Source organism: Mytilus edulis, chromosome 12 (assembly GCF_963676685.1).
Source record: "Mytilus edulis chromosome 12, xbMytEdul2.2, whole genome shotgun sequence".
Taxonomy (NCBI): Eukaryota; Metazoa; Mollusca; class Bivalvia; order Mytilida; family Mytilidae; genus Mytilus; species Mytilus edulis.
In genome coordinates, this window is record NC_092355.1 from 26,359,344 (window position 1) to 26,373,360 (window position 14,017).

The 14,017-nt window shown below is 32.3% G+C and overlaps 1 protein-coding gene across 1 annotated transcript; it reads right to left on the bottom strand.

Moving 5' to 3' along the window:
• Nucleotides 1-1,946: 1,946 nt before the first annotated feature.
• Nucleotides 1,947-14,017, bottom strand: LOC139499423 (uncharacterized). Its single transcript, XM_071288101.1, has 5 exons — nt 13,797-14,017; nt 10,945-11,088; nt 5,921-5,979; nt 4,778-4,973; nt 1,947-2,033 (listed from the first exon to the last, which is right to left on the bottom strand). Exons 1-5 carry the CDS (start codon nt 13,852-13,854, stop codon nt 1,999-2,001), a joined length of 492 nt encoding a protein of 163 aa, XP_071144202.1. The 5' UTR covers nt 13,855-14,017; the 3' UTR covers nt 1,947-1,998.

Below are 14,017 nucleotides of genomic sequence, written 5' to 3' on the forward strand. Positions count from 1 at the left end.
CCAGATCGTTGTTTTTCTTATTTGAATAGTTTCACATTGTGTCATGCTACTGATCGGTTATGGTTTTACTCATGGTTGAAGGTTGTACAGTGCCATATAGTTGACAATCAAACAACATCTCCCTATATTTATTTGGTACAGTAACATTACCTGTCTTTTTTCCTTGTTAAGACTAAAGGCACTTGCAGGATGGACAATAAATTCAAAAGGTAAAGTTATTGTTAAGCATTTTTTTATAAATAAAGTGAACAATAATTCCTTTGACAAGTTGAGATGAAAGTGTCTCCGTTGCATGTTTTCTTTTTTGCACCTGTTCTTGGTCAGGAATCTGATGTCCAGTATAAGTCGTCTGTTGATGTAGTTCATAAATGTTTCTCGTTTCTCGTTTTTTTTTTATATAGATTAGACCGTTGGTATTCCCGTTTGAATTGTTTTACACTAGTCATTCTGGGGTCCTTTATAGCTTGCTGTTCGATGTGAGCCAAGCTAGGCTCAGTGTTGAAGACCGTACTTTGACCCTATAATGGTTTACTTTTACAAATTGTGACTTGGATGGAGAGTTGTCGCACTGTCACTCATACCACATCTTCTTACTTCTAATTATTCATAGAGAGGACAGATGATATATGGTCCCTTGACAAGGATTAATGTTGTTATTTATGCACATCATACATGTTTAAACATGATGTCTCAGTGTCGGAGAGACTTCCTACATACATCGCTAAAACTACCAGAAAAATATGGTAAGGTCAATAAAGTTGCCATTTCTTCTTCGTTTGTCATCTTTCTTGGTGTTTCTTGTTGTGTTTTTATTAACAGATTTCCCCTCCATTGACACTTGGTATTCAACTCTTGATTACACACTATGCAAACCGCACCAGTATGGGAAACGGTAACACTTTTACCTACGCAATTATGCAAAGGTATGCATTTTTAAAATCTAAATTATATGAAGAGGTTGCGAAAACAGAACCTCAGCAGGCAGCATCCCTTATCATTTAGATACTGAAGTGGACCCCTTCGAGATCTCGAAAGAACACACAAATTGGAAAGCTTTAGATACATTTTACGAATCACCTCCATGTTTAAACAACAAAAACGACTTTAACGTTTAGTCTTAGATGATTGATTATTGTGTGTTTGTTTGGTGTGTTTCTATTTGTATCCATCTCAGTATTGAGGCCTTTTAAAACTGATATTTATATTTTCTTATGTTGTAGAGCTACAGGTTAGTGATAGGGTTAGCAACTTTATTCTAATCTAATCCCGCCTCGTTCTATATATGCCTGTCCCAATTCGTTGTTGTTTGTTGCTGTGTATTATATTTGTTTCTCGTTCACTTTTTTGTACATACATTAAACCCGTTAGTTTTCTCGTTTCACGTTTTTTTACATTTATCATTTCGGGGCCTTTTGTAGCTGACCATAGGTTTATGGAAGGACGTACGGTGACCTATAGTTAATAATGTATGTGTCATTTGATTTCTTGTGGAGAGTTGTGTCATTGACAATCATACCACATCTTCTAATTTTTGTATTTAACATTCTATATAAGAAAAAAATCCAGGATAAGATTAACCCATAGTACATCATTTACAATGACTGTATGTTTTCAACAAAATTCATCGGGTGAACAGATCAAGTTTGTTTCTGAAAAATCCAGCTAACATTAAATTGTCACATTAAAATAGCGCATTTACATGCTTTGCAAAAGAAACTAAGTACATGCCATTGTGATTCATTCATAATGTAAGAACAGATCCAAACAAACATTGATATTCAAGGACAAGACGGCTTTAACTAAAAAGAACGATTTTAACACTTTTGTTTATTCGAACTGGGCATATTTTATTCGACCGTAACATCAGTTTTATGAAAAAAATAATTTACATTAAAGAGCGTGTTCCATATATTAAGTCACATGTAGTTCACTTTATGTATATCCTCTTCTTTTTTTTTATTTATTAAAACAAAACATATTCAACACCGTCTTCTATATTCACATTCGTTGTTGGGCTGCTACTCTTGCAAATTCTGTGAAAGAAAGATAATAGAAATTTAACTACAATAATTAGATATATCGTGTTTCCGTGCCAAGTAAGGAACATCGCCAGCCTGTTGGTGTATTCTTATGTTTTGTTTGCTAAGTTCCTTCAATTCTTACAGTTTTAGGCCATCCTTTGATAGAATCGTGTCAATGGTGTTACCAACTAAAAGCATACATTAAGGTACTAAATATTATTGTTAAACATCAAACAACTATTCAAATTTGTTGTTTAGCTTTAAATTACGACTTATTGACATTATTCATATAGCTGTGCATTCTATTCAAACACAAACTTCCGAATACATTGTCTGCTCAGTTCACGCATCATTGTAAATATAACGTAATTTGATGAGACTGTCATCAAAGTGAGAGGTTTAGCGCTATGAAACCAGGTTAAATCCACCACTTTCTATATTTGAAAATGCCTGTACCAAGTCAGGAATATGACAGTTCTTGTCCATTCATTTTTGATGTGCTTTGTTATTTGATTTGGCCTTTGTGATTATGGACTCTCCGATTAGACTTTCCTCTAAGTTCAGTATTTTTGTGATTTTACTTTTTTCTGTAACTCCAGTGACACAAAAGTATCACCATTGACATCACATTTTAAAGTTTACCTTTATTAGGTACTGAACACAAAGCCAAGAACACCGAGCAAAAGAAAAAGATGAAAAAATACTTTTTAGGCTAAGAAAATCTCAAATTATGTAACAAAACATCCATTACTAAAAATGTCAATCGTGTAACTCAATAGTGTCATTGGTGTTACCAGCATACATCAGTTGGTGAAAACTGTGTATATGTAATACATGATATTGTTAAAACATTGTTAAATAAGTATCATTTTTCATGAATAATATGATGCTCTGCTTGTTAATCATGAAAGAAACTGAAAACAATGTTGATTGTCATGATATATTCAGTGGTGTTACTAAATTGGTCAATGGCGTTTATTTATCAAAATGGTCTCACAATTGACAGTAACACCAATGATTTAAGGTGTATTTTAAGATTCAGTTACGAAATAAGTGCTCCATTCCCCTATTCTATATGTTGTTACTGGTGCATTTTTCTATAATCAATATATTTCATAATTCAAAGTTCAGGAAATGTTTTCTCAAAATGATTTTTATAAGGGTACACAATGGACACTATTTCCATTTATGAAATAGCTTTTACTTACTTTTACGATTTTTTCACTAAGTTTTCAACATAAATGTTTGTTTTCTTTTGCATAACAAACTTACAGGTAAGATTGCTAAGGGAGAAACTATTGCAAATGCTGAAATCTTGAGAAAGATAACTCTTACCCTACCAATTTGTCTTTTGGTTACAACATTGACTTAAAAAAAAAAGAGACTTTTCCATTTGTTGAATTTTTTTTTATTATAAAACCAACATACAACTCAAAATCATTAAAAATGTTTGTATGTATCAAAATGCAATAAAAAGTGATAAATTCTAATAAAAGAATATATGAATAATAGTCCTATTACATGTCTGAAAGGATTAATAGTAAAAAATAACAGTTGATTCTGGCTATATCCAAGGCTTTAAGAAAACATTAATGAATGTGTTTATAACATTTTATACTGTAAACTGCATATGGTGTATCGCAAAACATATCTAACATGTGCAAGTGTTATTTTGATACATTTTGATATATGTTCATGTCTTTTGACTTAAACAAACCAAAGAACATAGTTTTGCATGTTTTTTTTTATTATGACCCATATGTGACTTAGGATTAAACAGGTTAATACATATCTATCACAAAAGCAATTCTTAATCATAGTAATTGTATTAAATGTTTTAAATTGTCATTTCGGGGCCTTTTATAGCTGACTATGCGGTATGGGTTTTGTTCATTGTTGCAGGCCGTACGGTAACTTATAGTTAATTTTTGTGTCCTTTTTGGTCTCTTGTGGATAGTTATCTCATTGGCAATCATACCAAGTCTTCTTTTTGTATATAGACTGAGTGTACAATGCAGTTCAGAATTCATCTTTGTTCCGAAGTCAAGTCTTCTGAAATGATGGTTTGTCAAATGTATGATTTCAACAAGAATTACTTCTAGTGATGGAATCTTATATTTGAAGATTTATTGACCGATACAAATGATATGGATAAGCTTCTATAGCTGGAAAAAGAATTGTGAATGGAAATAGAGAATGTGTCAAAGAAACAACAACCCGACCAAACAGCATAACACAGCTGACAGCCACCAAAGGGGCTTCCTGCATATGGAGTCCGGTTTCAGCTGAATCAAATTCAGTGAAAATAGACGTCACACAAACTCCAAAACATATAAATGAACTTAAATTTGAAAAAAAACATCCAAGACTTAAAAAGGCCAGAGGCCTTATCAATAAATAAATGCAATCAATCAAATTAAAAAAAAGTAACAAAACATAACTGTGCCTTTATATCAAAAAAAGACTTGAAACAAGCATAATTCACAATAATAATCGTCACACGAATCTAATAATAATGGAAGATAGTCTAAGAAACAACGAAAAAAGAGAGGACAAGGATAATATTAATTAAAAGAAACATCTTAACCCATAAGTCGAAAACAAACTGAAAATGTCATGGCAAAAGGACAAAAGTACAAAACGCACAACATGGAAAGCAACACGAACCCCACCAGATATCTTCGACGGTCTTAGGTGCATGGAAATTAATCGAAAAGTTTTACTAAGACACACAACGTAATATTCTAGCTAATTACCTTCAAAACTGATTACTCCGTCTCCATTTAAATCTGCTTCTTTTAACATTTCCGCTGCATCCATTTCTGCCGTATCTGTACCAAGAGATTGCATTACCATTATCAACTCCTCTTTTGTAATTTCTCCATTTTTATCTATATCAAAGTTGTCAAAAGCTTGTCGTAGGACTTCATCTTCATAGTCTATTAAACATATCTACAAGGCAATAATAGTTTGTGCTTCGTTACTTCAATGATTCATAATAACTATCCGTGTCGATAGAATAAGAAATTAAGGAACGTTCCAACTCCTACAGACAAATCTAGTCTTTAGCGACACATAAGCAGAATGATTTATTCTTTTGACCTTCTTGTTTGTCACATAGCTCAAAAAGTTTCTGCATATTTATTGGGGTGTAAAAGCGTTGACCGAAGTACATTTCGTATGAAGCGCAGACGCGCTTCATACTAAAAATTTGCGCACGGTCAACGCTTTTATAACCCTATAAAGTTACAAAAAGAAGCATGCAATACTTATAATTACATTTTTTTTTAGCTAGAATGATTAAAACACGATTTTTATCAAGTTTTCATTTAATTCACTTGTGCACTTTATTGTAGGACCTTGTGTCATCATGAATGATACATTTTATTGTCTAATGCAATTGTTTCAGGAATAGCACGTGATGTGCAGGTAGCCAATCAGAATAACGTATTATAAGGAAACATACATCTAATGTAATTATTGTCGACAAAGTACAGACCAAAGCGTTCATATAAATTCAACAAAATATTGTTATAATAAGCACTGTAATTATAACTTACTCCACAATTGAGCGTTTAAGAATCTAATGGACTATGGGTGATTCAATTGTTTGTACCCTCAAAATGAAAATACGTCACGTCATTGGTTGATTTTCAATTGTTCATGGTGTTTATACATGTTCTAACCAATTATCGTTACGCTTTGCTGTAAAACTTTTGAAAATATTTCCCAGAATGCCTTAGATTATGAAACGACAATGAAATTTACATATATGAACACAACTATATCATGCACGTGGAGTGTCTATATCGTTTTTTATTTTGTTTATTTTGTTTGTTTTGTTTTTGCGTGTTTTTGTTTTTTATACATGTTTTAAAAAAAGTCTTCATTAGACTTACAGGTTTGCTGTTTTTGCTCATTATTGTCTCAAATTCTTTGTAATCTATAAATCCATCACCTAAAAATAAAAAAGTAATAGTCTATCAATTAATCGAATATTTTAATTAACGGATTTAAAAAAACGATGCGGCTCTCAGGCTGATATTGAACCTAGGGCTGATACATGCAATATGAAAAATGCCATGTAATAATCTGATAATATTCACTTAGTCAGATTGGAGCCGGTGATTATGTCCAAACAGTAATGGCACCAAATTCATTGGTCAATATCAACAGTCAACCCGGTGATTACAAAAGAACTGTGCGTACAATAGCAGAAGTTTACAATACACCAAATTCTGCCCCTACACCTACTCATACACCTAGAACACGACGTTTGTCCGAGTCCGATGAGACAGCAAGTGAAAAGAATAAAATGAAAAGTCAGTCAGGGCATCCCCCAGTAGCCTTATCTGACACTGTCACGTTCAACGCTCTTGCAAACATGATAACACATTTGACCGAAAGCATGAGTAATCTTGGTAGTCGACTGGAGAAAAGAATCAGTGAAATAGAAGGAAATGTAGAAAAACGTCTCACAGTCAAATTTAATACGGTTATTAATGTTAGAGTGAAAGGCGAAGTTGCCAAATTGAAAGCAGAAATAACGACTGAAGTAAGTGAATATAAAGACAAAGTTGAAAGATAGGCGAAGATACTCCGGGAATAATAAGCGTGGTGGAGGCAGAGGAGGTGCCGGCAAACCACGTAACGGATAGGTCAAATGTGGTTTTGGAACATAAACGACTGGAGTAAAAATCCGCCGGAACAGTGACAAAAATAGTTTATTTGCTTCGTGCTTAACGAATCGAGGTCTGCATATAATTGGTCTTGCGGAAACCCATCTTGTGGGAGAAAATATTATAAATATTGATGGTTATAAATGGTACGGAAATAACCGAAAACTAATCCACGTACGTGCTCAAGTGGGATCTCTTGGCGTAGGACTACTAGTCAAAAACGATATTCATTCACAGTTCAATGCAGTGAAAGTGGACGCAACAACAGTCGGAATTTTATGGGTACAATTTTCGGAAATTAACAACCAAGATAATTGCTTTTTTGTGTGTGTGGTTTATCTACCGCCCGAACACTCTGCACGTTCAGTCAACATCCATGATTTTTTTGATACGCTAATGTCCAATATATATACAATTCCAAATGGTAATCCGTTTTATTTATGCGGTGATTGGAATAGTCGAGTATCCGACATGGAAGATTATATACAAGGAATTGACTTTTTACCAGAGCGCAATCAATGTTGTAGATTTTACAACTTATAGTTACGGCGACTTGTTTTGTGAATTTTTGAGCAATATAAATTGTTGTATTTTAAATGGCCGAAATTTTATCAACAATGACTTTACGTTTGTGTCAACCAGAGGATCATCGGTCGTTGACTATTGCGTAGTACCTTATGAGAAACTGTCATTCGAGCAAGAACATTAATTGAAGAAAATGCAGCCGTAGGCTCTTATGACCCGAAACATATACCGGACCATTCTTTGTTATGCTGGACATTTGTCACACCTGGTTATGATGTTAAACAAAACGTGTCCGAACAATTGACAGATAACGGTAGTATAAGATCAGTTAAATACGACACATGGAGTATTCCGAACGATTGGATGTCCGACAGTGAAACAATTTCCAAACTTAACACATTTATTACTGAATTAGAGGAATCCGAAATAAACCAGTTAAATTTAGACAACAAATATGAAGATTTTGTTAAAATTGTACAAACTGAAATGGATTAAAAGCTAAATAAATGTAAAACTTATATTTATGATGGAAAAAGTAACAAAAGGAGACGTATGAAAAAATCTTGGTGGAACGAAAACTTAACACTACTTGGAACGATGTATGTAAAGCCGAGCGTGCATATTTGTGGAAAAACGGAAATTGTTCGACAAAAGCAGCCAGAAAGCTAAACGTCAGTTTTGGTACCACAGTCCGGAACAACTTCTAGATGACCAACACAGGGATCCTCGAGAGTTCTGGAAGAATATTGGTAAAGTTGGAGTTGGGAATGAACGACAGAAATCTATACCGATAGAAGTGACACTAGGCGATGGGACAACTAGTACAGATACAAACACTGTGTTAAATAAATGGAAAAACTGTTTTGATAAATTATCAAATTGTAATAATCAGACTATTGACACTAATGTTAATATTAATATTCCAGATGATTTTTTAGATAGGGAAATATTGTTTGAAGAAGTAGTAAATGCTATTGCTAAAAGTAAAAATGGCAAGTCGCCAGGTATTGATGAGTTGTCAGTAGAATTATTTAAAAATAATGCATTGATGTTAATTTTGCATAAGTTATCTAATATATGTTTCAAGTATGGAAAAATTCCTTCTATATGGGGTAAAAGTATTATAACCCCAATTCATAAGTCTTCAACTTCAGATTCACGAGATCCTTTGTCATATAGGGGCATAACTTTATCTTCCTGTGCATATAAAACATATTGCAGTATACTGAATGTATTGGTTAGAAGAAAGATATTTTAGTCATGACTAGTAAAATGGCTTCCGTAAAGGTAGAAGTACCATTGACCATCTTAATACATTAACTTCAATTATTGAAACTAGAAAACTGAAAAAATTATCAACATTTACAGCTTTCATAGATTTAAAAAAAGCATATGATGCTGTTAGTAGAAAATTATTGTTTACTAAATTTGATGATTTAGGGATTAGTACACATTTTTTATGTACATTGAAAGCTATATACTCACAAGTAGAATGTTGTATTAAACTTCATGGCAATATGACAGAATGGTTTAGCGTTAATTCAGGTTTAAATCAAGGATGTGTATTTACGCCTATTATGTTCAATACTTTTATTAATAGTTTAATTGATGTAATAAAAGCACTAGACATTGGTGTAGACATTGATGGTGAAAAAGTTGGCATGCTTTTATATGCTGATGACATTGTATTTATTGCTGAAAATGAAAATAATTTACAAACTTTATTAGATGTATTAAGTAATTGGTGTGTTACCAATTGTATGAATGTGAACTTAGAAAAAACTAAAGTTGTTCATTTTAGGAACAGTTACTCTTCGGTTCAACAAACATCTAAATGTTTTTGTTAAATAATAATACAGTGCAAATATTATCTTGTTACCAATATTTGGGTCTACTGTTGACAGAATATCTCTATTATAATGACATGGCTAAAGCTGTAGCAAGGTCCTCAAGTCTATCTCTAAGTTTATTAATTGTTAAATGTAAAGCACATGGCGGTTCCCAGCACAGTACCTTTACAACATTATTTGATACTCTGGTCTGGTCAGTAATAAACTACGGTGCATCCATTTGGGGCACTCGTTCTTTTTCTTGTATCAACGCTGTCTAGAACAGAGCTATCAGTTTTTTTATGAGTGTTGGCAAGTATACGCCAAATGATGCAATTAACGGGGACATGGGCTGGAGACTACCTAGTGTAAAACAATGGACATGTGTCTTTAGGCACTGGGCAAGATGTAGTGCCATGAACAATGACAGAATAAATGATAAAGTTTTCAAATGGTCACATAGAAATGATGTAAATAATAAGAAAAACTGGTGTAATAGAGTCATGAAAAAACTTAAAGATTGTAACTTTAATTTGTATACTAGTATTGATAGTGTGCTGCATAAGAATATTGTTCTACAAATTGAAAATGTTTTATTTAATAAATATGTTGCAGAATGGCAAACGAAAATTTTGTCACAGAGTAATGGTAACAAGCTTCGCACTTATAAGCTATATAAATCCCAATAGTGTACAGAGTTATATTTAAAACAAAATATGCCTATTAAATTTAGAAGTGCTTATGCAAAATTCAGATGAGGCAATAGAAACAGGATGATATGAAAATAAGCCAATAAATGAAAGATGTTGCTTTATATGTAAAAAACGAAATTGAAGATGAGAAACATGTAGTTACTTTTTGTCCTTTATATGAAGACCTTCGAAATATATTGTATGAAGCAGTAAAATATAACGATCAATTTTACAACTTGTCTATTGACGAAAAATTTATATTTTTATTCAGTAATGAAGAACTATGTCAGGTAGTTGCTAAAACCTGCTTTAATATATTATGTAGAAGAACAATTATTTTCTTTGTATATAGCTAATAATGTATTTTAATTAAAATCTTAGATATTTGTAGTTTTAAAATCATGTAAAATCATGTATATAATTAAGTGCCAGTCTGCCTAAGAATCAGGCAGTGGTGAAAACATGACAAAAAAACCCACCCTATTTGACATTGATTTTAGTTCATAATATGTAGTTATGCACAAAAATAACATTCATTTCCATTTTCTGTTCTGGTAATAGAAGATACAATTTGGTTGAAATGCACTAGAAATTAACGAATAAGGGGAGATAACTCTGTAATTTGCTATCATTCTAACCAATTTTCTAATCAAGTTATTTGATATTACCAGACACACACAAACGAAAGACCAATTATTTTTAACTCAGGATGATGGTAAGTATTAAATAACATGATTAGCTCGGTGGGTTTTTCTAATCATGTTTTAATTTTTACCTAAATTGCCTTATTCTTACAAAGACTGGCACTTAATCCTTTAATATTAGTCTCTCATAAATCTTAATAGAATGGCACTTGCATATGTTTTAGTATGTTTAAGCTAATGATATTTTACTGTTAGTTTTAATATACAATATGTGTTATATATGTTATCCAATACTTAATGTTATACGCAATGTTTTATATGTATATTGGAATGTATAATGTTATACAAGTGGTGATACTTTAATAAACTATTGAATCTGAATCTGAATCTATCACTCTACTGTGCTGAGAAAGGAAATCATCAGTCAGTAAGATCAAAGGAAAATTTCGTAAAATAGCGATAACTTATGTCAGACCCGGGTAGCCCTTGAACTAATGAAGAAATCAATGTATTGGTGTCTTTATCCCATAAACATGTTAGTATGAAATTCTTACCATTTCTGTCAACTTCTTTGATCATCTTTTTGGCTTGTTTCTCGTTGAGTGTCATACCCAATAAATTTGAGGCATGTCTTAGTTCCGTCCATGACAGTCTGTTATCCTTGTTTATGTCGATCTGTTTAAATGCTTTTCGACATTCTATAACGATAAAAAAAAAAAACAGTTCATAATAGCTATTTAAGGTGGTACATGTACCAAACACATTGACTACAATCTATTTGTCTCATTTGATTTTCATAATTTGTTATACAAAACAAAAATTACTGAGAATAATTATTAGTACATTTTCAGTCGGGATACAGTTTTACTTAAACTTGTCTCTTTAAAAATAAAATATTCTATTTTACCATGACCAAATTTAACCATGATATTATTATTTTTTCACAATGGTTAAAGTAAATTTTAGTTTTATTTTACAGAATTGTACTATAATAATTTATAACTTCAAGCTAAGTTGCGCACCTTATCGCGTGCTTAAGATATTTAATCATTTACAAAAATGAACTGATACCAGTCCCTTTATTTTGCCAAAAAGTCTTTGTTATTTGACAGATGTGCATATGGATATCGGTGAACAATCTTCTGTTTGATTTATTCAGGTGACTTGTTTTGAATGGCGATAACAGATCTAAGGTCAAGATGTTTAGATTAATTAAAAGGTCAAGATGTTTATCGACAGACTTAAATAGGTTGATAAGAAGCTATCATTTACTGTCATGCATCTTTGTGTTTTAATCTTAATTTATAGATTTATTGAAGGACATGGAGTAACCATTAATATCATCAGTCCATGTATATTGAAAACTAATGTATTGATATCACCCCCCCCCCACACACAATTTTCACCTCCACCCCCTGGAAAAAATGAAGACGAAAAGGATATAAATTTCCATCACACAACCTATATTTCTTGACAAATAACTGCGAGTACTCTCAGATCTGTTGCAAGTGTCTCTTTGTTGTCGGGATGTACAAGTACCCGGTCACCTCCACTTGTATTTTTGTCCATCTGATGAGTTTAGCCTTTTTCAACTGATTTTTATAGTTCGTTCTTATGTTGTACTGTTATATCACTATCCCCAGTTAGGGGAGGGTTTGGGATTCCTCTAATATCTTTAACTCCGCCACATTATGTATGTATGTGCCTGTCCCAAGTCAGAAGCCTGTAGTTCAGTGCATGGTTGTCGTTTATTTGTGTGTTACATTTTGTTTTTCGTTCATTTTTTTTAAATAAATAAGGCCGTTAAGTTTCTCGTTTGAATTGTTTTACATTGTCATTTCGGGGCCTTTTATAGCTGACTATGCGGTATTGGCTTTGCTCATTGTTGAAGGCCGTACGGTGACCTATAGCTGTTAATCTCTGTGTCATTTTGGACTCTTGTGGACAGTTGTCTTATTGCAATCCTACCACATCTTTTTTTTATAATACATGTATATTATATCTCATTAAGTACGGTCGAGATTCAAGAGTTCGGAAAGCCATATGAAGTATAAAATGCTTGAAAGCATCAAACTGAAAGGGTTTACAACGGTCTTACTATAGTACAACTGTACTGTAAAGAATTGCGACTCTTACTATTAATACTTATGTATTCCAGCTAGCATCGATAAATATAATTATATCAAAAAGACACAGGCATCTAAAAAAAAACTACCTAGTAATCTTCATTCAATGCACCACATTCCCATCCCAGTTATATTTGGAATCAATTCCAAGTTAGGACGTTCGTTTGGTTGTGTGGGATTTATATATACACAGTCACGTCCGGGTAGAACGGAGGTCGGATTTTATTGCATGATAGAAGAAGACCAAAGATCGGGACCATATTTCTAGTCATCCTTGGAGTCCGAAAATTTCCAAAATACATGTAGTTGTCAGTTAGAGCAAAGAAAACCCAGAAAGTCGAGACACCGAAAATGTTGACTCAAGTATGATTTTTTTTATATAACCTTGGTGCTACCGGTATTCCATGGTAAATTGAAAATGTTATCGTCGGAGCTACCCATACTGTCAGTCTGTGTCAGTATTCTGTAGAATATATTTCTCCAAAGGAGCATTTCTTTTCGGCAGAACTGGTTAAAAGTTTAAGTTCAAAACTAAATGAACATTCGGGTAGATATATGCAGCGCGTTATATGGTTACATTAAAATTGGTAACTAAGTACATAGCGGGTGGGGGAGTACAGTCATAAAGCCCATACAGTAGCTTTTTGTTCTCATTATAAAACTTACATATTTTCTTAACAAACTTTTACGAAACAGAAACAAAACCTCAAAATGGTAAAAAAAAGTCATTTCAAACACATTTTTTACATGTATGTTTGCCAATGTTATACGAAATCGAAAGATGTTGCCTCACTTTTTTTAAACTTTAATTTGCATGTGTATACATGACGTTAGACCCGAAGACTATTATTTTTAATTCCTTCGACATTAAATTAAAAAAAATCCCGAAAATATTGTTGTTAACGGTGGACATCTTTATAAGAAACAGACATTCAGGCAAATGAAAAAAATAAATAATATATTTAAATTTTAGTCAGTTATCTGTAAATTTTGCTGCGCCTTTGGTTAACGTAAATGTCCTTATCGTCAAAATAAATAAAGGGGTTATTAATACTAAATCGATTTTTTTTTTAAAGTTGAGGAATGAAAATTAAATAAAAATAATGTATAATATACCTTTAGACGTATTTATTCGTGTATTCAAAATGTATAAACAAATAACAAATAAATGTTTGTTATATATGTGCTATATATCTTTTGTGGATAGTTGTCTCATTGGCAATCATACCACATCTTCTTTTTTATATTTACTTTTTTAAATGATTATGGACAATAATTACCTTCTTTTTCTTTCTGTGTTAGTTCCCGGAAATATTTCATATGTACACCTATATCCATCCTGATACAATTGTGTCTTATTCAAACAAATCAAAAATATGTATACTCCTCTGAACACAATAATAAATAATTATTACTTCGTGGTGCTATTTTAAACTGATATATTTACAATTAAACCTGTGTAAACAAATCATATAATTAACCATATAAAATTTCAAATGAC

Bases quoted from the DNA above. Each gene is read 5' to 3' on its own strand.
- LOC139499423 (XM_071288101.1), bottom strand. From the start codon at position 13,854: ATGGATATAGGTGTACATATGAAATATTTCCGGGAACTAACACAGAAA. The intron at 11,089-13,796 runs GTAATTATTGTC...TTATCGTTATAG, and splicing joins AACACAGAAAGAAAAAGAAG to AATGTCGAAAAGCATTTAAA. The intron at 5,980-10,944 runs GTAAGAATTTCA...TTTTATTTTTAG, and splicing joins CAAAGAAGTTGACAGAAATG to GTGATGGATTTATAGATTAC.